This window comes from Heliangelus exortis, chromosome Z (assembly GCF_036169615.1).
Source record: "Heliangelus exortis chromosome Z, bHelExo1.hap1, whole genome shotgun sequence".
Taxonomy (NCBI): Eukaryota; Metazoa; Chordata; class Aves; order Apodiformes; family Trochilidae; genus Heliangelus; species Heliangelus exortis.
In genome coordinates, this window is record NC_092454.1 from 50,332,094 (window position 1) to 50,359,003 (window position 26,910).

At 35.1% G+C, this 26,910-nt stretch overlaps 1 protein-coding gene across 4 annotated transcripts in view; it reads right to left on the reverse strand.

Moving 5' to 3' along the window:
• Nucleotides 1-577: 577 nt before the first annotated feature.
• AP3B1 (adaptor related protein complex 3 subunit beta 1) overlaps nt 578-26,910 on the reverse strand; it is a 156,648-nt gene continuing 130,315 nt past the window's right edge. For 2 of the 4 annotated variants that reach the window (XM_071729834.1, XM_071729836.1), the window contains 4 exons: nt 25,182-25,266; nt 17,186-17,283; nt 12,042-12,180; nt 578-1,334 (listed from right to left, as the gene is read on the reverse strand). In XM_071729834.1, coding sequence (XP_071585935.1) covers nt 1,181-1,334; nt 12,042-12,180; nt 17,186-17,283; nt 25,182-25,266 — 476 coding nt within the window. In that variant the 3' untranslated portion in view covers nt 578-1,180. Of the gene's footprint in view, nt 1,335-12,041; nt 12,181-13,747; nt 13,850-16,077; nt 16,115-17,185; nt 17,284-25,181; nt 25,267-26,910 lie in introns of those variants that run through there. The other 2 variants (XR_011723146.1, XM_071729835.1) reach the window with 2 other exon arrangements.

Genomic DNA, 26,910 nt, shown 5'->3' on the forward strand with positions numbered 1-26,910 from the left:
TACTAGGAAAACTCATGTTGGAAGTGAAGAGGACTGACATGAAATGACAAAGCTCAGCATTTTTGGCCCTACCATGAAACCAGAATGTGAAGGAAAGGTCAAAATCAGTGACACCCAGGCTACAGGGACAAAACTGGATGCATTAAAGGTTGCACGGCTCTTGGTCTTCTCAGCTCTAGTTTAGTAGATATGGCTATGAATTCCTCTTTGCCTCAAGCCCTATTTTATGCACAGATGGGAGACTTTTTAATCACAGTTTAAGAAACTGGAAGCAAAGATCTCAATGATTTATTAAGCTAGATGACTACTTGCCAAAATGCCTAATAATTAGCATATCATATAATACTAATAATTCAATAAATATTTTATGAATGCACCAGTTTGAAAATAGGCAGTTACTGGCTTTGCTTATTAACAACAGTGTAATTGCACAGCAGTAAATTACAAGAGGAGCACAAACGCTGGGTACTTTCATAAAACAGTTTGCTAATGCATATAATAGTGCCCAGCCTTGTATTTACCGTAATTAACCAGTTAAATACAATACTGTCAATCAAAACAAGAAAGAGAGAGCCTCTGCTCATAGCACTACTTTATTGGCATTTTAACAGAAATATTTGAGAAAATAGAAGAAGGTAGGCACAATGCTCTCAATAGAAAAGTTCAGGTTTACAATAATTTCAGAATTCAAACATCATTTTGCTGTGTCTGTTGTATTTTTACACTTATGCAACAAAACCTCTCTGAACCATGGATCTGTCGTGTATGTTACTGGAACCTACCTGCCATTTTAACTCAATTTTCAAGCAGTGTAATTTCCCTTGAACTTTATTACCTACTATTTGTCCACTACAGTGGGGAAAACTGATAGGGAAGAAAGGTAGTGGGGACTGGGAGGAGCGAGGGAAGGGCTAAGGTAGAACAAATGGGAAATACACTTAGAAGAGCAGATAACTGACAGTAAAATATATGTTCTTTGGTTAGCAAGCAGAAATAAAGGAAAGCACTTGCATACATGATAGATACACACTAGCATTCTAAAGCAGAAGACAAGAATGTCAAGAGTGTATTCTTCCCCCACTGCCAGATGGAAGGGCTATTATTATAAATGAAAGGCACCAGTCGTGGATGCCAGGCACTTTTGTTGTGTGCCAGATTCTGAAGTCCAGATGTAAGCAGGTTACCCCTGGGACAGGACAGGCTTCAGCTCCCGCAGCAGAACAGAACCAATCACGGTTTTCTCGGTGTTTATGATGAGCTGTGCTGTAGAGCTCTCCTTCAGCTCCACTGTGACTAGCATCAGTGACCCACTGTGCACAGTCTTAGCTGCAAATCTGGAGGGGCAAGGAAAAAAAAAAAAAAAAAAAAAAATCACTGAAAATTTTAAGGTCAAGGATTGCTAATATTTATTTCTGCTAAAGTTAGATGAGCTCAAATATAATAAAATGCCTCCAATTTCATAAATGCATTTCAGGGGATAAACGATAAAAACATCAGTAAATTTTTTCAGTATTGTGTAAATATTTTTGCATTAAAAAGGACAAGAATGTGTTATGCAAAGCTGTGTATTTAAGAGTAAAAACAAAACTCTAATAAATTTTTTATATAAATTCTAATTCTTCAGTTTACATTAGAAACTTGAATTCAGCCATATGAAGTTTTCTATGGATAACTATCTTTATTTGCTGCCCCAAAGAAAATGTAACTATGCTAAATGTAGTAGAAGACTACCAAAAAGCCACTGTTTTTCTTTCAGAGAAGTGCATACTCCTGACATCCCTGGAATTAACTCAAACCAAAAATAGTCAAAGTTACAAACAACAGACACAATAATTTGAAATTCTGATAATAGCAAGACGCCAAATCATTTTACCTGAGACTTTAACTCCATAATATTTAATCATAAAAAAGTGTGGCCAATATCTACAAATATTGTATAATTACTGAAATCCTACAAAACTGATTAAAAAACCCCCAGCCAATTGGATAAACAAAAGTTAGGACTAATGCACCATTACTAAATTCCAAGACATGAGGAACCCACTAATTACATGGAATTAAAAGCAAAACTAGCCTTTTGAGCACCACAATTGACTGAAAAGCCATTTTAGGCACAATGAACTTCTGTCAATCCTGTTAATTCATTCTGCACGCACAGCCAGGCCCAAGAGACTAGAAGGAAGAGGATGGCAACAGCCTTATCTTCCATCTTCCACAGGGAGCACACCAAGCTTTTTTTTTGCCTTCCCCACCCCACCCCCTGTCCCCCTCGCCTGCCTTACTTGATAACAACAAAGTTGCTGCACATGGGCTTTTGAAAACACTAACAAGTGTGGAGCAGGTCTGTGACCCAGTCTGACCCCACTTTGCAGGGCCAATCTCCTCTCCTCTTTCTGAATGACACGTGTCTGAATCAGAGCCATCTGCCTCAATTTGCGCAACATCTTCAGCCACAATAGGACCCAGTTAGCCCTGACAACAGCTCACAATACAGAAAAATCAAACTGCTGGGCTGACAGCACGCTGTGGGCTATTCAAGAGCAAACCAACTGGTCAGTGTCTCATGTCTAACAATTAGCACGGACCTTGCAAAGCGCCTACCCAGCCCCTTGGGGATCTGTTTAATTACCATCAACATAAAGGAGGGAGTTTATCAGGAGATACTCAAAAAACTTCACTGCAGACTTAATTAAAATATTAGCCACTTAAGCAGGAAGCAGGTTCTCTTTAAACGAGAAGTAATTTCTTCTTTTTTCTTTTTAAACTAAGCATATCAAAATCTCGTAACACATTATACTAATTAGGGAAACACAGGGCACTTCTCTAATGTCACCCATCACAGGTCAATCTATTTCTTTTGTCCACATTATAGATATATTCAGAGATGTTTCCCTTTAATAGCAGGTTCTAAACCAACGTCCTTACTATAAAAGTTACCTAGTTTGCTAGTTGTATCAGTGATTTCACCTATTTGCAGTGTGATGTAGAGGAAGACCACTAGTTCTCTTACAGATTTTGACAGGAGGATAATTACAGAAACAACAGTGGTATTAGTCACTTTATTTACTTAACAGTTGTGTCCTGGGACAACACAGAGGCAGATTATGTCTGAGTGTGCACACAAATAGGTTGGTAGTTGGCACTCCTGCTGTGTTTCATAGCCCCAAAGCTTGATTTTACCTTTTTCTATTAAAACCTGAAAGTGATACAAAGTCAGCATTCCCTGAAAGCCAGGGAGGTGGGCCAAAGCGTAAGAGATGAGTTTTGCACTGTTATTTTCACACGGAGACTTGCAAAATCACATAAGGGATCAATAATACTTTTCCATACCTCTGAACAAAACAGATGAAATCAATAAAATGTGAGTTTGTATGTTGTTTGCAAGGCACAGAGAAAATTTTACACGAAGTATGCATAACTAGCAGTGGCTAATTGGTTTGTATCATTGGTCACCACTCTCACATTACTCAGTGAAAAAAAAAAATTGGAACGGAATGGGATGACTTATTTCACCATTAAAAAAGGGTGCAGAAGAACAACCACACAATGGGTTTACTATCGCCTTTGAATTTCTGAAGTAAAAATCTGTTCCTTAAAATAGGGAAGATAATTATGTTTCTAGAGAGACTTATAATATAAATATGCTTACATGAACTGTGAAAGTAAGCACAATTGTAAAAAGATGGCTTTTGGTCAGCAAGCATTAGCAGTGAAACTAGTTTGCTAATTATTTAGATGTTTTAAATATACCATCAAGAAAGGATTTGATTAATAGCTGTTTTTTTGACATGTTACTGCATTTATATGCTTACTCTAACCATAACCCACATGGATTTTCCAAAATGTGTGTTGTGTTCAACTGAATACTTAAATCAGCAAGACACTAAAAACTTCATTTGGCATCAAAAATTAATCACTCTCAACAGCAGGTATTTATTCTTTGAGAGAAACTTTCATTTTACCTACATTGTCAGTATATGCTTTTTATTTTCTCTGAAAGCTGATACTGAATTAAAGGTTCAAATTTGGATTTATTAAAATAGAAAAAAAAAGGTAATAAAACCAGTCAGAATTCATACACAAATAAGCCTTTAAAACTGCATTGCAGAACATTAAAATCTAGTTTGTAAATTGGTTAATTGTGGGTCTAAAAGAAAAATGTGTCCTATGGACAACTCAACCCATTATATTTTATTACGAGCATAGTTCTGTTGCAACAAAGGATGCATCAGTGAGTATGAAGGTGAGAATACCATTCAGAAAACAGAATAAAATATTTAATTACAAGATAGCTGTTTCTACTATACTGCAGGTATTTCCAAGTTTTGCTTCTGGGATATTCCAAACCTGATTTCACATTATTAAAAATTCAGGAGGATAAGCAGCTGTTAATGCTTCTTCCACTTTAAAAAAAATCAAGACACATTAAAAACAGAACAATGTGAGATATATTCGCATATTCTGAGTTTTTCCAAATATTTTTTTCTCTCAAAACATTTTCAGGATTCTGAGGCTATATGACATGCAAAAAAAGAGAAAGATCTCAAAGCTTATTTTTACATAAATATAGTACCTGTCAGTAGGTAAGGAAATATGTATTAAGAATCAAATTATAAATCAACATCAATAAAGTACTGTATATTTTCAGAAAATCATTCAGTCTTTCCAGAGTTAAAAATCAAATACATGTTCTTGCTTCACGTTCCATGAAAATAAAATTTGGTAATGATTATTACACAGAAATATTTTCAGTTGATACAAAGTGAAAACACAGAGTAGCAGACACTGCAATGTGACAGCATTTCCAAATGCTGGCTTTGTAATGATGACCAGTCTAACTACAGACTAGCAGTTATTTTCCCTTTATCTGTGGACACAATATAGCTACCATACACAGGAGAGGCATTTTTATGAGGAAAGCTTATGAAAATTCCATGCCAGTGCACACACAGCAACAGAGTATCTGACTCAAAACCCCCTCTTTAAAATTCAACATTTGAGAAGCAAATTTACACCTGAACTCTCACTATTAGGACATTTGTTTGCAGCAGAGCAGGGTTTGTTACGCATAATTCAACAGCACTAGAACACTTCAGTTACTCTTCTTCCCTTTTCCTTTTTTTTTCCAAGCTAAATTTTCTTCTTTTTCTGTTCTACCAGCAACAGTGACAATGGACCATGGAGGCTAAAACTTTTTTTTTTTCTCTGCCCTTTCTTTAAATCTTGTACATGAAGCCTTCAATTACTGCCTGCTGAAGCAGACAGAATCCTATTAGTAAGAAAGACAATCACAAGATGCAATGCCCTGCCCTAGCTGTAGAAAAATAATTAGTCCAAAGTTGACAAATGTGTAATCAAGTTATGCAATGGATACGTTCAAAGAGGGAAAAAATACTGTGTGGAAATAGTCTTCAATCTAAATATGAGAAGGAACAATTATGAAGTATGTTCTGGTGTATCATCAGACAACAAAAAATATTTATAGTTTCAGCACTCTGAATCTTTACCTTACTTCAATACAGATTTGATTTTATAATTAACATTTAATCTAAAACACAGCTAAATTACTAATTACTTTTATTATTCTCTGAGTGAGCCTTAGAAAATGAAGTATTCAGAATAGCATTATGTATTAGCTCTGAACTGGGGACAGAGTAAGGTTAATACTAAAAACATAAGCAGAAATATGCTTATAAAAACAAAAATCTTTTCCTTTATTTGGCAATTTTAACTTCTCAGAAAAAACCACAACTGCTTAGCACTGCTTATATATATAATAAATTTTTATTAATATTTACCTTAAAAATCCCACTATCATAATTTGATATTTTCTCTTTTCCAGTGAGTTTCATGGTATTTTAACACTCTTACAACTAATTGTCAAAAGTACCTAATCCATTATGTTAATTAAATTATTTCAAATATTAAGTATTTTGGGGTTTAATAAAATGATGAAGTTATAAAACAAATTGCAATAAAATCCATACAATATTTTTACCATTTTCAGCTCGATTGCCAAAATAGATTTTGAGTTTGTCCTCAGCTGCCAGCAAGCAGCTGCACTGCACTTCTAACAAAAATGCAGGAATGCAAGTGAGTCTTCTGCATTTATTACCTAGTGCGCAGTACTACCGAAAATGATGCTGCATGAACTCTCCTCCAAATTTAGCTTGAGCTCAAAATCTTCAGGATTTTAATATGTAAGTATTTATATCAGGTCCCAACAACTTCAATAATCTGAAAGCTTGAGTCAAAACATTTGGTCCTCATGCTTAGAAAATTATAATTTTAATAGTCAATCTATTTTGTTTTCTCTTCTGGCCTATTCTTATTTTTCTTATTACAGTTAATTTTTAAAACAGGCTATAAATTTTAATTTGCAGAAAAAATATTTAATTACAAGAAGGAAAGTTAGCTCACAAAAATATATTAAAACATTAGCTTGCCTCAAGATCTTTCAAATCAAAGATGTTTTTCTCTTTGGTTAGTTTTTTTAAAGTGTTAGGTATTTTCTGTTTAAACAATTGGGTCTGAACGTTCCTGTTTGTTTTTTGAAGAAAATGCCTTACATATTTCTCACTTTAGAGCATTCAGATATAAAAGCAGTGCTGTCCTCTAGTGGACAACAAATAAGCTAAGCTAGCACAGTCTATTTTGATTAACCTATCTAAAATGACTCACTCATATACTTTTAATGTTAATCTAAAATCTAATTTCTTCAAGCAGTTTTACATTTTTCAATCCACATGCAGGTCTGTAAATACAGCAATATATTTTAAATTTTAGGTGCCTTAAAATGATGTTGTAGAAAGGCATCCTTTTGATCAAGTATTTTGTACCAGTTAACAGAAATCTTCATATGTTGATAACATATGAAAGCTGTATTAATAGACAGAGGATTCTTTTGTTAGCAGGGAGAATATTTCAAGGGAATGTTAGGATTGGACTAAGAAAATGAGGAATATCTAGTAGAAACTACTGAATGACTATTTTCATTTTTAAAAATTTCAGTTCACTTTCTCTAGGAATAAAAATATTTTATTGAATCATTGTAATCTATTTTTTTGTTTGTTTGTTTGCTTTGTTTTGTTTGTTTGTTGTTTTTATATTAAAAAACTAGAATTACATCTATCCTAAATCAAGAAAATATTAAGAGTTTACAATGTCTAGCTACAGCAAAGGCTGAAATACTGTGCAGATAGTTACACTATTAATTTAAAATTCTGTCTACTCCAGGTAAAGACTGCCAGTGAAACTGCTTTGCCTAGAGCATTTAGTGCTCTAATTAATTCCTACTTAAGAAATTAGGAAGCAAGATCAAGGCTGCATGTCTATGACAAGTTTATTTACTCAGCTACCCATTGCAGCTCTCTAGAAGAGTAGAAAAAGATGACTGAGCCCCACAGCTAAGGAACCACAGCATCTGAACAATCCATGTAAAAGCATCAAAGGAGCAACTGCTGGAGGTAGGTTCCATTTAATTTGAGACCTGTGACAGGCCATTTGCTTAGTGAAAAATCTTAGGAAGGCTTTCTGTGTGTACACAGAGCAGAAAAGGTCTTTTAAAAAGCATTCCTGGTTTTGTTGTACCTGTTCGTCAGCTACTGAGAACGTATGTTTGGATTCAAATGGTGTAATAATTTCTGTACTGTGTTCATCCTCAATTGATGGGTGACAGCCCTGTCTTTCTGACATGCCAGAAGCAAATGCAGTTATTACGTGTGGTAAGCTGGTGGGGTCTGATCACCAACTTTCTGTGTTAGAATTCTTTGAAATCTAGTACAAATTGGAAGACAACATACAAAAAATTTTCCACTTGTACCCATTTAAGTGTTTTGGGTTTGGGTTTTTTTTGTTTGTTTTGTTTTGTTGGTTTTGGTTTTGTTTTGTTTTGGTTTCGATACAAAACTACCTACATACATGCACAACTGCATAGCTATTCTCCCCACATTAAGTGCTAGTTGGGATTAAAAAGATGTAGGGAGGATAACTGATTGCTAAGCATGCCATTCTCTGATAATCAAAAATGTCTGTAAACAAACCCCTCTTTCCTTTGAGAATCAGTCTGCCAATGCACTATAAATGGGACATGACAGGTTGCAAAATGATAAAAAGGGGTGAATACAACGAGACTGTCAGGCTGATGCATGGGGTGGGGAATCAGGCTAGTGAAAAACGAGTGTTGATCCTTGGATTTCTGTTTTTTAAACATTTTAATGCAGGTTTCTATATTGGGCTCATGTTCTTCAGGATTTCAGTGCTCATCCATTGCAGTGTGCTTACTGTCATATTACATGATTCATACAGTATGTTTCTGATTTTGCTAAAGGGTAATAATGCAAGCCTCCAAAAGACTAGTGGAAGATGTTATACATCTTGTTCATTACTTGCTTATCTACAAAATCACATTGCATGGGTATGCTAAACAATGGTGTAATATACACAACAAGCTCTGAACAAACTGGTAGATCTATATGGTGCAGTCAGATGTCCATAAAAATATAGGTCCCAGAGCAGCAGAGTTACTGTAAGCAATGCTGTGCTGTAGCTAGTTAGACCTGCCCCAGCAATGAGTAGAAATGCTGTTTTGTCCTTTTTAAAAATCTAGCTTGTTTGGTGCCAGTTCAGGGGCCTATTATGAAAGCCCTAAGAGATCCTAAGAGATGAATACCCTCCCTCCACAAGTTCTAGAAAGAAGAGCTGGCTATTAGAATTACCAGTTTCATGACTGTAACAGAGAAGGATAAACTCCTTACTGCAACATGTTGAATAGCTGTTCTAATACAGACTAAGGCTTCAGTGTTGAAATAACCTGAGGTCTGATTTTTTTCCAGAAACTCAGATTGTCCCATACTGTGTTGCTGAAAATACAAACTTGACCATCTCTAATTAGAGGATTGAAATTAATGCTGTCATGTGTCTCAGAGTGCTGGTCAATGGTTAATGCCATTCTGATGAACTGCAGAATTGAGGCATGTAGATTACAACATGTTCACCGCCTAATCCAACTACTTCCTGCTACCAATTGTGGTTTATTTCCAAAATAGAATAGCAGCAACAGTCTTCAAATAAAACAGGTCAGAAAAGAGAGTTTAAAATAAAATTTGCTGTATTATCTGGCATTTATTATTTGCATTGCTATACTGATATATCGACTGACACATAGCTGAGTATTTGACAGGATTACATTTCCTTTTTTCACTAGTGACTGCCTGCTATTCTGTTGATATTTGTTTCAAGTATTTATTTTCAAATCTTCACTATAATTGCTAAATGTTTTTGCTCTGCAAAAATGCAGTCCTAAATAGGGTTATCAATTTAAGAAGCAGTAATTGTGCATCAGCATGATAACATCTTCATCATGAGTGCAAATACATTTAGACTGAAAAAAACACACACCTGTTTATGTCCATTAGATACACTTGTATTAACTATACAATTTCATTTTGAATGAGTATACTGCATTACCAGGCAATCTAAATTTCTTGGCATTAGTTGTCATTAACTGGTAATACTTAAGCTGGGGATAACCAACTAAGAGGTTAATATAATTTATGCTGCACAGTGCAGAACATCGGTTTAAAAATAGTACTTTTTTTCCTGTGTAGAAGGGTTATGTAGGCATTTCTAAGAAGTGAACTCAAGCAGACCTCACAAAATAGCATGAGGATAGCACAGAGTTCTTGCATGTTATTTTTTCCCCATATATGACTTGTAATAAAACAAAACAGACAATTACTTTTCCTACAAAAAAAGGAAAAAAAACTTTAAAAATGTTTTTATTGAATCCATAAGTGCTTTGTCTAGGTAAAAGGTGTTTTTTTGATTTATCATCCTGAAATGGTGTATGTTATCACAGAAAAAAACTCTGGCACTCTTCTTGCATCTATGAGATTTTGCAAGGACAGACTATTTTTGTTTCTTCTCATGGCTGAGTTGATTTAATCCAAATCTATGGATACAATTACATATATATAAATAATCCCATAATTTGTTTCTGAGTTTTGACAGTAATCATTATCTGATCTCTATCTCAAATATGCATTCATCTAAATCTAAGATTTACTTTAATAATAATGTAGTGCTACTTAAAAAGATGAACAGGTTCATCACAGTATTGATTAGTTTACATTCTCATTCCTGTTCTCAGTAAAATCTAGGTGCAACTATAACAACACAGTATGTGTGAACTCTGGTGATGTACAGTGAAGCAAATGAAGGGCTATTTTCAAAATGCTTACCATTGCTGGGCACTTCTGGTAGGCCACTGAAGTTGTTATAAACAGTATTTTTTGCCTGATGTACATTACAAAGGCAAACTATTCTGTAACTACTGTTACTGAATATATTCTGCATTTAATTAAGAAAGGAAAGAAGATTTCAGGATGCTCTGAAGCACTCTGAAAACTTCAGTCTGACCAGAATATGCCTTCAACCACTGTTTCTGAACGAGTGTATTCACCCAATAGGAAGTACCTCTTCCATTTACTTACTGTTGGTCATAGGCTCTGTTTTGTGGAAAACCCTTAAAAAAAACCAACAACAAAAGGGCAAGAGAAAGCAAGATCAAATTAGATACAATCAGGAAACCTGTGGCTAAGCTAGGAACTAAGCTATTATTTTAGGGAGCCTTTTTGAGACACAGTCACAAAACTATCCATCCCTATACAGTAAGTCTCATGTGATGGATAGGGTAAAGAGAGAGAACACCTGTATACTGCAGACACTTCAGTCTCTCTTGATTGACACTCTCACCTAGTCTTTGTATTGATGTTGAGAACACAGCCTGTATAGATCCCTTAGGGATGCAACAAATGAGGACTCTCTCATGGAGGAGCAGGTGTCAACAGTGACAATAATTTCAGTGCAATTGCACTAGCTGTACCATGTTTTTATAGTGAAACAGAATTTTATCATTGACCGTATCAAATACATAGGAAAATCCAGCTGGGTTAATGTTAATGCAATGTGATACAAAAGCCCAGTGATGCAAAAAAGACTAAATCCAACAAAGAAACACAAGGTTATTAGTTCTGTGTAGGCTACAGAATTCACCGTTCCAAACAGCCATCTCGGTCAGCAAAATTTGAAAGAAAACATTGTTCTTTGCTTTAAAAAAGACACTTTTTTCTTACTGAAATGGCACAATTCAGGGGCATAAAGAGAAAATTTACACTCTGGAACAGTTTTAATAGATGCTAAGAGAGATGTAGGCAGTTTCTTATTCCAACTTATTCCACTTTAACAGCTTCCAATTGTCTTGCTGTTGTCATTTGTGTCCACTCAGTTTTCCGCATATGGTTTGCTTTTGTCACAAGTGAGGAGTCATATAAATTTACAGGACTAAATGTTTTGAGTCAGTCCTATAAAAAGCTGTCACTAAGCAGCAATCATATAAATTCCTCTGACATTCTGTACCACAGCTTTGGGATTAATTGCTTTGACTTACTTGTAATACTTGGAATTCAGATAGGGCCAACGTCTTTTTTAACTGATCACTGTTTTACCTTGCATATGGATAGGGAGGGCTGGGAAATGTTCAATTTAATGTTCAACCTGCATGTAAAAAGATCTTCATCCGCCAAAAAAATTAATTGGGTTCTAGGATTATCTAGTTGGATATTATAGGTAAAAAATTAATGGGGGAAAAAACAGCTTAACAGATGATAAACCTGAGTAAGCCACCTAGTTTCCAAACAGAAACAGAAGTCAAAAACATACAGATGCTCCTGAATGGAATGTGCTTTTTAAAGGCTGCCTTTTCCCTTTGAAACAAAATCAGGGAAGGACAACTCCCCCTCACTATGTGCAGCAAAGGCGAGATATTTGATTGTTCTATATACATTCAAATAAGGAGCTGAAGTGAAAAAACTCTAATTAACTAACTAACTAACTTGGAAGTTAGTATCTGCTTGGAATTCTATGTTACAGTATAATTAGGTATGTGGATAACAAAATTTTCCCTAATATCAAATGATGACTTCTAAACTAACAAATTAACATTTAAAGATGGCTTCACAGTGAAGGACATGTAATCTTACCTGTGTATGTTATCTTGACCAGATGGGACTACACCCAAGTTTGCTGCCTTCACTACCCTCTCAATAATCACAAGTCTAGTAGAGTTCTGTGGAGCAACAGCTATTGTAGCAGAAATTTCATTCATTCCTGTCAGCATCCCTGAAACATTAAGTATTTCTTTATGAATATTTTAAAATTTGCAAAGAAAATGACTTCCAAACAAAAGACACATTTGCATTAGAACTTAAATCATTTGTTGAGAAATCAATTTTATAAGAAATGACATAATTATATTAGTTTAATGTATTATTTGCAATGCCCTATTATTAGAAACGAATCACTAACAACCGAAAAATGATAGTTGTGATACTAATGCAAGTGTGAAACCAAGATGGTTCTTCTTAAAAAAAAGCATAACTTAAAAGATGAATGTAAACACAAAGAATAAATATGATGTAAGACTGATTTGTCGAAGTTCAACTTAAGTAAGACTATATACAAAAATACCATCTAATCTTTCAATCAAAAAGCTAGTGAATTCAATTATAACTTCATATCCAACTGTAAAAATATCAGTACAAAATGAAGCAGAGATGTCAAGATTATATCCAAACATAAGACAACAAAAAGGAAGTAGTTCAAGGACATTTTAACAAAACCTCCTACTATTCTATAAACATCCATTTTTTATAAGAATGACTTTCCAGAGGCTGGTGTTTATTAAAACCCAGGAACAGCTACAACACAGCACTGTGTATGTATTTTTACCCTGTTCAGAGGCTGAAAATGCAGACAAACAGTGGGGCACAGTTTTTTCTTGCAGAAATATGAAGCATCTCAAATCCGTAACATTGACAATAAAAACAATGCATAAAAGGCTAATATTCTAGGGCTGCATATACAGTTCTAACCCAAAGCAAATAGCACAAAAATGCTTAATAGAGCAATTAAAAAATTAATCCGGTATTTAATGTACTAGAACGTGCATTAGCTGCTGCCACAAAATAAGAAATATCAAAGTAAAAACAGAAGAGCTCATAAGTAAATAATGTTATATTTTTTGAACATGATCTGCTCTTTAGAACAGAAATAAGCATACAACTTATCTTTGAGAATACACCTTTATCTTGGGAATAGAACACTCTGTTTCAAATTGTTTAACTTCACTATCAGGTAAAAGCTTTAAAAACTAAATACGCAGACTAAAACTGCTTTTAAGCGGAGAGCAGGGACTGACATAACACTGCTGAGAGATGTGTGTACTCATTTAGAATTTAAACCTTCCCCATTAAGCTCTATTGAAGAGCAAATGCTGAATAAATAAATGCAACTATGTTTATGTTAAAAGCCTGTTTCCCGCAGCATGTAATTAAAGGAAATGTTGTACAAAGCCAGTACTTTTGTCAAGCTCCTGTAAATGGAAAGATGGATAGCACTCAGAGAAGTGAATGCATTGCTTCATATTTAACCTTAACACTCTTGTCATTAATGGTTTGTCTAACTTGTTCTATAAAAGACAAGGTACTGCTCCATTGAAGTAAAATTAAAAAAATCAACTAAACCATGCTTTTCAGAACAGAAGATTCATTATTGTCGACTAATGTATTGGCATAAAGCAAAGTAACATCCTATCAAGTAAGGCACACATTCAATCTGCCTTTTCACCCCCCTTTATTTTTAACTCATGCTGTTTTATTGTTATAGGCAATTTGTACCACTCAGCATGACAGTGTAAACTGAATCAAGATTAATTTACATGCAAAAGAACACTTAGGAGAGCAGCATGGTAAGCAAATGTATTGTCTCGATTGCCGATGTGGAAAAGAACCTGGAAAGAAAAAAGGGTGCTTAATTAAGGGACATCAAATATGATTGCTCGTAGTAGTCAAGGGCCAGAAAATTGTAAATGTCCAACCATTTAGGGAATTAGCATCTTGCCTGTTAGGAAGACAAGTTGTATATATAAATCTTAATAAAATTAGGTAAACAGTTTGTTTACTTGACGAAGGTGTTGCTTTTTTATTTGTTGTTTTTCTTTTTAAAATGTCAATGAGGCATATGCTTTTTAAAAATGTGACAAAATTATTTTAAAACATTTAGGGGGGGGAAAGAGGGGGAGGAAAGGAGAGTGTGGGGCTGGGGGGAGGGGGCGAAAGTAGCCTTTATACTAAAAGTAGTTTTAACTGGCTTTTTTAAAAAACACCTTTCTAAAATTTTGGATTGATATCCAGCTAAAACCATCACATGCCACCTTCAGTACTCCTTGAAACACGAAAATCCGAGAAAACTCTAGTCAGAGCACAGAGCAGCAATTAATCTGGGTTAACTAACCGATGCAATAAATAACTGTACACATATTTAATAATAAAAAGAAAAGAAATTGGAAAAATTACACCTGTAGGAAGGAAGGTTATGTTAGCTACCACACTAGTCCTGTTCTGAGTAAGACTACGGAAGTTTTGCTACTGATTTTTAAAAATAGCAGAGAAGTAAGAAAACTGGATAAAGAGATCCCAACAGCACATGACTTGCTCATGCAGAATTCCTGCTACAGAAATTGGACCTTTCATGAGGCTGTGATGTAAACAGGGTATAAAATCCTGAGAGCTCAAGATCAGTAAAAATACTTAACCAGAAAGGTAAAGATCAGTTTGACAATGCCATTTTTATCCAATGCTTCCAAATTGTCACTCACAACATCAATCACTAATTCAGCTGCGTCTCCACGGAATCACCTCACTGGAGGATTCCCCAGTTCAGGAGGGAGGGAAGGGATCTGGTGTAGCAAAGCAAAGCATATCATGTGCAGCACGTGAATAAAACCAGCTTCTGAGGTTCTGCCGCTGCTACTAGATAACCTTCACAGCCATGAATATTCAATAACCTGCCTGTTTCCTTCTGCCATCAGGAAGAAAATGGACACATACAAATGTAACAGCCAATGCAAAACAGCAGAATGTAATTGAGTAAAGATGTGTAGCAATGAATTGTCTTCTACATAGCAGTGTAATACCAGCTATTTCCTCTTTAGCATTCTTATTAGGTTACACATGCAATTTAGATGTAAAAATCCTCAAAACCCATGTATATTCTTGTTCTCCCCCAATAAAATCTTGCATTTCTAGTACTCTCCTCATTCCTTCACTATTTTTTTTTTGGTTGCAAATAAAATAAGGCATCTCCAGGTACAAGATTTGAAATACCTTATGTCCAAAAATGAAAAAAAAAGGAAAAAGCATGACAAGTGAAAAACAAGTTGTATAAATCAGATTCATTTGGAGAATACAGACAAATCAGTTAAACACAAAATAGAATAATATATATCAACTTCTAAATTGCAATGAATTTATTATTGTAATTTAGATTTTCCATTTAGCAAGATCACATAGTAATTCTCCCCAAATGCTAGCTGCTTCTGTCTCTTTGTAAAATTCAGAACTGAGACTTCTATCACTACAAATATTCTGAAAAAAATTTGTTATCTATAAGAAAAAAGATGCAGAAGTAAGGGTTTTTAAACCTGTGCTAAATTTGCCAGCATCAAGTCCTGCATCAAAGAATGAATTCAGGAAGACAGAGAGAGAGATACAGAAATGCCAAGAGACCTTCATGGATTTACAAATACTTCATATAAACAAATTTTCAAATAGCTTTATTCAGAGTAGCCTTTCTGCTCTATTAAACATAGCAAACAGCTGCCAGATTTATTCAGACAAATAATCAACAACCATAGAAGTAAAATGGCAGAAGAAAAAGGAATTTTGGCAACAACTCCACAGAGGACCACAGCTATTCTCCAAGTACACTTCTTCTATGTGCTCATGGTTCTGTATGGCCAGTCAGGAGGAAAAAAAGCCCTCAGTCACAGTAAAACATACAAAAACTCTATCAAAATATCACAAGGAAAGCAAATATAAAAATGGGGTAGGGGAGGGCAGGGGAAAGGTCAGTCGGGTGGGAGAAGCAGAGTAATCTGCTTTCACTACAACCTCAGCTACAATTTTTAGAAGGGAACAGTTTAGAATAAATGTGCCAGAGCCTCATTCAATCACTCACCTTGGACTGCTGAGCAGGTATAAAGCCGAGAGGCAGGCTTTAGCCAGTAAAAGGGTAAGAACAGCAAGTAAGTATTAGTTGGTTAGGAAAACAAGGCACAATCCTAACTTTTCAGTGCATCCACAAGCTTAACTGAAACGATCTAAGCAATATTTACACTACTTTCTTAATTCACAAAAGCAAGAAATACTCAAAAGCAATAACTAATAACACATGGAATTACTCATTGGTGTTCTTGACTGCTTTATGGTTATACTGAGTTTCTGAGCCTTACACAGCAATGAAACAGGATCCCACCAGTATAATCTCATCTCAATATGTAAAGACTTATACATATAAACCCCCATACACTGAGATAGATGAATAAACACTATTACATATGAATGCATCCAAAATGTAATTGCTTCTCTTTTAAAATATCCAAGAATCATATCCAAATTAAGGGTAGCAGAATGGACTATTCCATTTAACACACAGTCAAAATGAAGTAAAATTTTCTCTGATTGTTTGTATAAAATATTCGAGTCACTAAAAGCTCTTACAGAGTCTTCTGTTTGGACTAGCATCAGAAACTTACATCAGAAACTTACATTAGAAGAATTCAGAAGTACATAAAAGGTACCACCTTTGTAAAGCAGTATTCCAACAAGCACTTTTTTTGACTGAAGTGTTTGAAAGGAAAAACATTAAAAAAATCTACAAAGTAGCTGAGAAATAGGTACACTAGAACTATTTAGAAGTAGCCTTGTACTAAAGATGAGTAAAGACAGTAAAGACAGACACCATATCAATGTATGTTTGGAGATGCAGCTGTCTGCTCTACTGCTGTTAGGAAAGACTACACTCTTTGTGACAGGAAGCCAAAACTCTGTTTCAGGGTAAAAGGTGGGCCCTTAAAAGCAAAGTGCTTGTGCTTTAAAGGCACACTGAAAAACTGTCAAATACCAAGGCACATCCTTTTAATACTATTTTAAAATAAAATCATTAGTATCAGGCTGAATTCTAGCAGAGACTAAAACAGCTACACTAGAAGCACTTGCTACATGCTTGCAAATTGAAAGGCACCTCATCCAAACACATTTGTTGAAGCTGCTGAAATATTTCTCACCTTGTTCTTTCTTAAAGTCTTTCTCTGACATAGTGACAGGCAAAAGCAATTCTCCAACTGGCGGCTGAATGTTAACATTGAAATGATCATCCTTTGTGCTGGGAAAAGAGAAATTACAGAGAATCAACCAAGTGCTTCAGTTTAGATTAATATATACATATCAGGTCCAAATTTACTATGGAATCTATAAAGAATGTATGTTTCTGCATGATTTCTACCCTGTTAATCCAAAAGCTTCCTAATTTCTTATATCACTAAAGCTGATCCATTTTCTCCAGTAGGACCGTAGCATTAATATAGTGTGCATGCTCTTGTATTTCTGGAAATGTGTTTCCTACTCATATCAATGCTTATATGTAATGTGTAACGCATTACACACAAACGATATGCTTGCAGAGGACAAATGATTATGCATTTTAAAATTCCTTTAAAAGAACTGTTATTCACAAATTCTGTCATCAGCAACAGCATCACCAAAGATAGGGCTAAACCTAGGAACAGTGTAATTTTGGATAAAAAGTATTATTACCTGGAAAAAAACCCCAAAACCCCAAAGAAACCCAAAGCCCAAGAAACCCCTCCTCTGCCCTGAAAATGGGATAAAAAAGGAAAAAAAGAAGTGTCTTTGATCACTCCAATTCTGTATATTTGAAGAAAAACTTTCAGCATACTGGTTGGTATAAAACCACACTGGAAAACTGAAGAATTTGAGATATTTTTGTAATGGTAGAGAATTAAAAAAATTACTATCAGTAGTAGCATAACACTATCCAATACTATATATATGTATTTCTTGTAAGGAAATAAATACCATGCAGTGAACTTGCTTTCCCTATTCATTCACTTTGAGTTTCTCTCTCATCTTGGAGTCCTCCAAGTCAACTGAAACTCAAGAGACATTCAATCTCCTACATCTAATTGACTAATTATACTGTAAGGCATTTGAGTAGCAATTCAGGACCAGTGCATCCAGTCAGAATCTTCATTAATGCTTTGAGGCATAAGAAACTTTTAGAAAAGAACACTTCGGGTTTTTTTGCCGATGTACGAAATAGTTCAATACACATTGATTGCTGATATGCCTCAGATATATTACTTAAATAGAATGATACAATCATTCAAATGGAAAATATATTTAAACAATTAGTACCCATGGCATTCAAATTAACCTCAAACATTTGTTACTGACTTTTTGTAACTCTGCATGTTCAAAACTATGCAATGAGATAGCTGATGGAAAAACCAGCACTGGATCAATAATATAGAAAATGTGTGTCTCCTTCCTAAAAATGCAACATAACCCATCTGAAACCCAGAGGAACTAATTTTAATTTTATGGTCCCATTACTTAAAATTTTAATACTTAAAATAATTACCCAATTTCACAAGCAAATAGGAACCAGTACATTCTTACTTTCTGACTTATAACTTGTTCTAATTATGCTTACGGATGAAAACTGAACTAGGGACTTTTCAAACAAAATTTAGCATTAATGCTAACTTTGTTGAAAATTGTAATGTGAACCAATCCTTTATAACCTGGCTAGTATTTCCTTTACAAAAAGTAATATATAAAATGCCGCTTTTTTAAAATTTGTGTAGCTAGTAAATTCTCACTCTTTTTTTCCCCCTATACTACCTTAAATACCATCTGTCTCTAAAGTAGCTAACTAAAAGAGAAGGGACTGTTTGGCTGGCCTGATCAAGCACACCTTGATCTGCACCTCTATTATTACATCTTTATATTAGAGATCTAGTAATATTTAATTTAACATAAATAATTTCATCATTCCGTAGAACAACTGAGGTTAGAAGAGGCAGTTGGAAATCACCTGGTCCTACCTCCTGCTCAATCCAGGGCCACCTTAGTTCACACCACTTGGTGCCTTGTCCATTTTAGCTCCAAGTATCATAAAACATGGAGATTTCATCAGATATCTGATGGGTAAGTTAAATAATAAGTCTTGCATTACAAATATATAAGTTCCCCTCACAGCTAGTAAAGGAAATTCAAGTGTACTCTATGTATTTATTTATACTTTGAATACTCTGATTAGTATAAATGATGTTTAAAAAAAACACCTGCAGAAGTGGTTAGAAGTTTGAACGTTAACATTTAAGAATCTGGCAAACACTTGGTTCAAGCTGCTCCAAGATATCTCTCGGGCAGTGTTGCTCTAATTTTGTGGGAGTTTAAGGTGAAGAAGCTTATCAGAAAGAAACAGTGTTTCTCAAGCCAACAAAACACAACTGTTTTTAAATTTCAAAAACTAAAGATTGTGCTTTCTGGTATTAGCAACTACAACTGATAAGTTACATCTTTAGTGGAACATGTATGCTTACAAAGAATTCTTCAGCAGGAAGCTATAAAAGAACCAAAGAAACAGGGATGTCTGAAACAGTACCTCACCACCAGTTTGCGAAATCAGCTTTGTATTTAATTGCCACCTTAGGGGCAACTGTTAGACAACATTACTTTTACTGTTGCCTTAATAACTATTAAGATGTACGTATTGTATTTTTAAAAGACGGCACTTTCATGATGTAATTCCAAAGATCACATGAATTTATCTTCTTATGTACCTTATTAAACATGAACAAATGAGAGATCATAATGCTCCCACAGGAACATGGGTAGACTTATTATTGCCCTGATAAATGACACTGCCAGACTAACATTGAATCCTTTAGCAGACAGTTTTAACTCTTTTTCAGATGGCTGTAGTGGAAACAGCTACCATCTGTCATTTGAAACCAGTGTTCATTTTCCTTATTCCCTTTCTCTTAACTCATATATTTTTTTAAGCACTGGCTCCAAAGGGTTCCTGGGAAAGAACTTCTTTGTCATAACAAAAATATTCTTGCTATTTGTATTATCCTTTTTTGTTTTACTCCCAGTAGCTGCTTGAACCAGAACGCATCTGTCCAAACCCAACTCACTATTTTTCTCTTGTATGCAAAAAATCTCAGCAGATGATAAATCAAGTAACAGTAGAGGAAGAGCAACACAGTAAGTTTCTGAAAAACACGGAATGGTTAAGAAAACTTTGAACTTGGTCTTGCTGAAGAAAGGAAAAGGCAGCATCCTGCTTTTACAAGAACGAAGGCCAGGGTAATAGAAGAAATGAGAGTCGTTGCTCATGCCCAGCCTTGCTTTTCCTGGTCAGTTATCTATCTCGATACATTTGCTTTCTGGAACTCGACCAACTGACTACTTTCGAGTAATGAAGTAAAGAGAAGAGTACCAGACTGCTTGTCTTAATATCCAACATCTGTAAACAACTTAGTGATCTGCTGACAAAGCACTAGAGGATGAAACAGCAAGAAACAAGTGAAAATGCAAGTGGCAGTGATGTGAAAACAGTCCTGCACCTCTAGCATCAGCTTTTAATATATTCCATAACATTATTTTACCACAGAAATTCCATAACATACTCTACTATATAATTTTAATAGATGCTTTTGTGCAAGCATCTACAACTGAATGCATGCTTGCATTCAATACAAATACTGACTGATACCCAACTCATACTCTGCCTTTATTCTTTGTAGGCAGAAGTCCTGCTTCACAAGACTCCTACATCAACATGGAGTGAGATAAGAGAACTTCACTACACAAAAAAAAAAAGTCTTCCTCAGAAAACAAAGTTAAGTGGAAAAGCTTTTACAATAAAGTTGAACAAGGCCTTCAAATCTCATTCATGGAATTTAAGAATTTAAGAAAAGGCTATATTATTCCTCCAACATAGTTTTCTGGAGTAACCAGCAAAATTCCCTCTTTATACAGTCCAAGCCAGACTGCATGAACAGCTTTCTTTTCTAACTGCATAACACCTGCAGAAGATGAGGTAAGTCACAGACTGGAACAAGCTGCCTAGGGAAGGGGCTGAGTCATCATTCCTGGCCATATTTAAAAGACATGTAGATGTGACACTTAGAGACACTTAGAGACCGATTCCACGCACAGGGTCCCAGCTCTTCTAACACTGAGACAAAGGGAATGCCAGAATAAGGTAAACAGCCCACACTTGTAAAAACCTTTGTCACGGGTCACACAATTTTTCCATGAGCTCATTATTTGAAAAAGAATGGAAGACACAGGAGTTGTTGCTTTCATTCTACTTCTCTTTCTTCTTGGGAACTCTTTGCACTTAAACCTTGAGGTAAGTAGGGGCAGACATGCATGACATGTATCTTTTCCCTATGCCAAGCTATTTCCAAGTGAGCTAAACAACAACCTGCACACTTTTCTAATGACTGTGGAGAAAAAAACAGATTCTCTGTAAATTAATTTTATCCTCAAAGTTATGTTTCTTTCATGGCTTTGGGAAGAACTAAGGGAATTTGGAAAGAGGGGATGAAAAGCATAGGGATGAAGAGGTAAGGACAAACTTCCTTTTCCAGCTCTCAGTGTTGCAAAGAGGCAATCTCCCCTTCACCTTCAGTCACTCACAAGCCATCTACAAGAAGCTGGTGATTTGTCTTCTGATTTTTACATAAGCAGACAAGAACCCAAAATGCTAAATACACAAAACAGGGTAAGGGCATATATATGGTATAATCCTCTGGCTCTGTGACCTTCCTCAACTTTTTTCTGTAAGAATAAAAATTGTTTTGTTCCAAGGATCCAAGGCCAAAATCTGAAAGGGCAAAGCTCCCAAATCTTTATTCAGACATCTGAGGAAAGAGGTGAGATGTGAGAAAGACCTGAGAATATCTGAAAAGTAAAGACAAGCAAGAAAACATGTAAAATAAGAAAAAGTGGTAGGATTGTTAAAAAGGTGATTACTGAGAGCTCAAGGATACAAAACAAAACACACTGACAGGGAAGGTCAAAAAATCTGACAAGAAAAAAAAAAAATAATTCCACAGTCTGTAACATTAAGGATCTGTTTCAACCTTTGCTCTGCTCAATGAAGCCAACTGCTTAGCAAAGGCTGAGGTGAATATAATAATCCTTAACTGGGATTCAAAAAGCTACCAGACTACCTTGCATGTGAGTTAGCCATGAACAAATTGCTTTACACTTCTAAGTTGTGTATCTCCTGCTTGCAGAATCTGAAGAAAATAATCCCAAAAGAAACAGTAAAGCTCACAAAAATCTTTTAGAAGACTAAGTTCCTCCATTTATTCCTCTTTAACTTTCTGCTTGAGATGCATTACTATGCAGAACATCAGTGTAGCTGAACTGGTGCGCATCTGCAAGGAGATGGCACCTGAAAAACTGCATTAAAGAGATGTTCTCCTTCAGAGTACATAGTGTAAACATCAAAATACATATTTTAAAAAAAAACACATTAGGCACTTTCCATGTTAAGGTGTTTCACCTATTTTTAATCAGATGTGTGATCTTGGTCAGCTTTGCTTAATAAAACTAGTATTTACAAGTCAGGTCTTTCAATGCTCAACCCTTTAAACCTCTGTAATGCAGTTTCTCCTTCATTGTCCTTGATTTATACAACAAATTCAGGAAGAGATCTTAGTATTTTATTACTCATACTAGTTTTTTCTTTATACAGTTTGTATTTATTGAACCACCAGTACAACAGCACATCCCCAAGCAGAAAGGTAGTGTTTGCTATGCAAAACACACAGTCCATGACTGGCATCTAAGACCAATTGATCTACCCATTACCACTATCTCCCTACCCCCACAAGCTTTACTACAAAGCTATTGATTTAAACACTGCCGATCGGTTTCCATTTTCTGATTTTGGGCAGGCCAATTAAGAAAGTGAGTAATTGTGATTACACTGCTTCAGGATCAATTACATTTGATGCAAGACAAAGTGCTCCTCTTAGAACAACGTAAAGAAAATGATTATGATCAGGAACACTTTACTGCCGAACATGATTCTAACGAAAACGCAGAAGAACTGACAATGTCTTTCATAAAGATATGTTATCAGGAAATACAAGAATATTGACACATTTGTGTGAACAGTTTTTCAACTACATTTTGACAAACTTCTAAAACTCATTCCTCTGTTTGAAGAAAAGCACTTTAATAAGTATGACAAGTTAAAAGGGCTGCAGCTGAGTTCTCTGAGGCATCTCTAAAACAAGCCACTGCAAGATTTCTTCAGTGATATTTGGGCATAGCAGAATTTTGAACAATACATGTTTTAACACTAAACCAGCAAATTTGATGCAAAGATACGTTTTGCCGTTTTTATACTATGTTCCAAGAACTAATGTCAAAGAGACAAGGCCTTATCAATTAGCAAATGAACAAAGTAAGCAATTCCTGTTCTTAATTTAATTTTAAACTTAGCTTGAGCTTTGTCATTGGACTCACATTGTCCAAATCATTAAAATGAATACACCACTGAGGTCTGAGGCAAATCTATTTACAGTGATGTTACTCATAGTCTGGTTGGTGTTCAGGAATATTGATCTGTCTTGTTTGACTAATAGGAAAATAATAAACAATTACTAGGCAATGTTGGAGAAAGTAATCAGTTTTTATAAATCACTAATACAGCAGACCTCCCAAAACATAAAGGTGATGATCTGCATAAAATCAATATGTTATGCTACATTGCTTATCCTCATCACTGCTAAGATTTTTAGCAATAAATGGTATGAGTTTGGAGTAAGATCATTAGTATACTGAAAATATGTACTTGAAAGAAAAATATTTGGTCTATTTAAAAATTAATATTCCTGCTTGATAAACTGTACATGTTTTATATATATACACACATATATATATACATATATAAAAAAAAAAAAAAAAAAAAAAAAAAGCCCAAATCTATAAAGGGGAAAAAGAGCCTATAATTTTGAATCAATTATGAAAATACATTGCATAGAAGGGAAGTTCCCTTACCAAGCAAACCTACACTCAGGCAATGGTACAAAGCTGTTTCCAGATTCCAGGAAACAGCTTACAGACCAGCCAAAACAATGCAGCACACATAAACTACATGCTTCAGACATCTTGCTGAAGGTAAGAATATCTTTGAAGTGCCTATGCATGTCTAGAAAAAGGTTTGAGAAGTGGGAAAAAAAAATCAGTAGTAAAAAATCCCTGCCCCTAGAAGAAGATATTTTATTTAAGTCTAAACAGCTCTTAAAAGAAGGTGTCTAGATTTCCATCATCTCTTTATTCCTGACACTTGGATACTGTTACTGTAAGTTTTTCCTGGTTTTAAATGCTAGTCAATAATAAGAGTTCTCAGTGGGTGAACTCTAGCCTGCAGTGCAACAGGAACTCATACAAAGGATTCTGAGTGTGACAATAATGAGCATAAAAAGTTAAATCAAGTATTTAAGACAAAGTCTAGCCAGTTACTTATTTTCTTTCTCTATCTAATAAATACCCGCAGCATAAGAAATAAGCTTTATCCAGCAATTTTGGGGCTGTCTTCATGCAAACATGTTAAATAGATCACAAAAAGACATAATGAGCACTCGAGGGAGTAAAATTGCTCACACTATATGCTTTATTCATTTGTCATTTCTTACAACGAAGAACACACACAAAAATCACTCTAGCAGACTAGACACTCCTGACTGCCTCTCCAAGGTAGTGCAATTAAGAAGAATCCCAAAAAAACAGGCTAAACCCAAAAAACTCAGGAACAGAGAAGTAACTGTAAAGCAGAAGACAAGTTCATATTCCTGCTTTGTATCATACCAAGGGATAAACATGACCTCCCGAACACAACCTATCAAAGAGTTTTTGAACTTACACATGTGGCTTCAAACCTCGATTTGAGCTTACAATCAAATCGCTGTTTTTAAAAGCAAGTGCAAAAAAAATTAGGAAGGCTGAAGAAATCTGATAATCTTTGTAGTAGTAGTAAAACTGAACAGTAAAGATGTCTTATTTCTCTAAGAACATCTAGAGTATATGTCATGTTGTGAACTGTTGTTCAGCTCTATATAGTTAATAAACAGCAAGTCTGCTGCTGCCAAATAAACTTCTGATATACACTGGTTCAAGAGTAAAAAAAAAGTAAAAAATTACCCTCCTTCCCCAAGAACTCACCATAGCTGGAAACTGGCAGTCTGAGTAGAATCACAGAAGTCGATACCCATTGAAACAGTAATGGATGCTGCAGGCTCAAGGCAGTCTACATGAAAACATTTAGAATAGGTGAAGTAAACATGCAAAGAAACAGAAGACCCCAGATGCAATCCCCCAGACTTTACATAATTAGAAAACCTATACCAAAAAAAACCCTCTACAAAAATGAACTAATACTGGCACTCTAATACCAAGTAAGTATCTCCCAAGTGTCACACTTGTATGTTTAAGTGTCTTGCATCACCCCCCCCCCCCCCAAACACAGTAATTCCACATGAAATGTTGCAATTTCAATCTTACAGCCCAGCTGTCAACAAAATACGGATTCATATTATGAAAGCTAGGAAAATTTTAATTACAGAAAAAAACACATTGAAGGTACAACCCTTTACTTGTGCACAGATCCAGCACTGAGATTTAATTTTCAGTAACAGCAGTTTACAAATTTAGTTAATAAATAGTAAACTACAAAAAACGTTAATCAGAAATTTACATTACTACATGCAGCAATAGGAAAAAGAGCTGAAATGAAAATATTTCCTAATTAGTGTGATTGACTTATTTCTCAATATTTCACCTGTACTAGTTATGAAAGCGAGCAGAAAGATTATGAACTCAAAATGATAATTTTTAATCATATTTTTATCATATTTTTAATGCAAACAATGCAGGGCACTTCTCAAATTAACGCATCAAGAGACTTGCTCATGATTAGTTTCTTGGCTATATCACTATATTGTTACCTCAATATTGAAAACTACCGAACTTTGTTTTGGTAGGAAAAAAAAGCTCTTTCTTTACCTTTACAATACAAAGAAGCATTGGATTAGAGATTAACTTCTCAAGAATACAAGATGCAAACTCTAAAGGCATTTAAAAGAGAGAATTCAAATAAAAATGATTGGGCAGGCAAAAAAATGTTTGATTTCCACTCTATTTGTTTATGTTTGTGATCCTTTTCTGGAACTGATGAGTAGGCAGGTGCTTCATGACCAAAGGAAAACAAATGTAACTATATCAAGATTAACTTCCAAAAAATACGTAAAAGATGGAGGTGATGCAGTTACGCAAAGATTAAGCTAATACTAGAGAATTAATAGAAAATGAACTATTTCAGTAAAAGAAGTCTGTGTTAAGCACTGAATGGTAACAGGCTCCAGCTGATATTCAGACTAAGCTTTCCCAAAGCCTTTGAACTTAACTTTTACAAATAGTATTTCACAGGCACCTAGACTACAAGAAAATATGGCACACATCAGAAATATGGCCCATTTCTACTGGCAAAATCAGGACAATCATCAACAATAATCTCACTGTGGGAAGCAAAAGTAGAACTATACTCTGGAAGGACTACCTGTCTACACTGACACTACTTCTGTTGGTTCCACTGGGCAAATTACAGTATGTGTTTTCCAAATGCTGGAAATCTAAAAGGCAATACAAGCAGGGCATGTAAGTGAGCACTAGACAACGTGACAAAGAATACAGAAAATTTGCATTCAAGTAAGAAAATGAACATTTTTGGAAGGGACTACAGATGATACATAGCTTATTTTCTGGAGATGGAAATGACATCTTTACGGATACCACACTAATGTCTGTCTTGGAGAAATAAAAAAGTAGTAGGATTGTGTAGGATTCTGTTATGGAACTCAAAAACCTGAGCTCGGCAAGTTATTAATTCCAGATT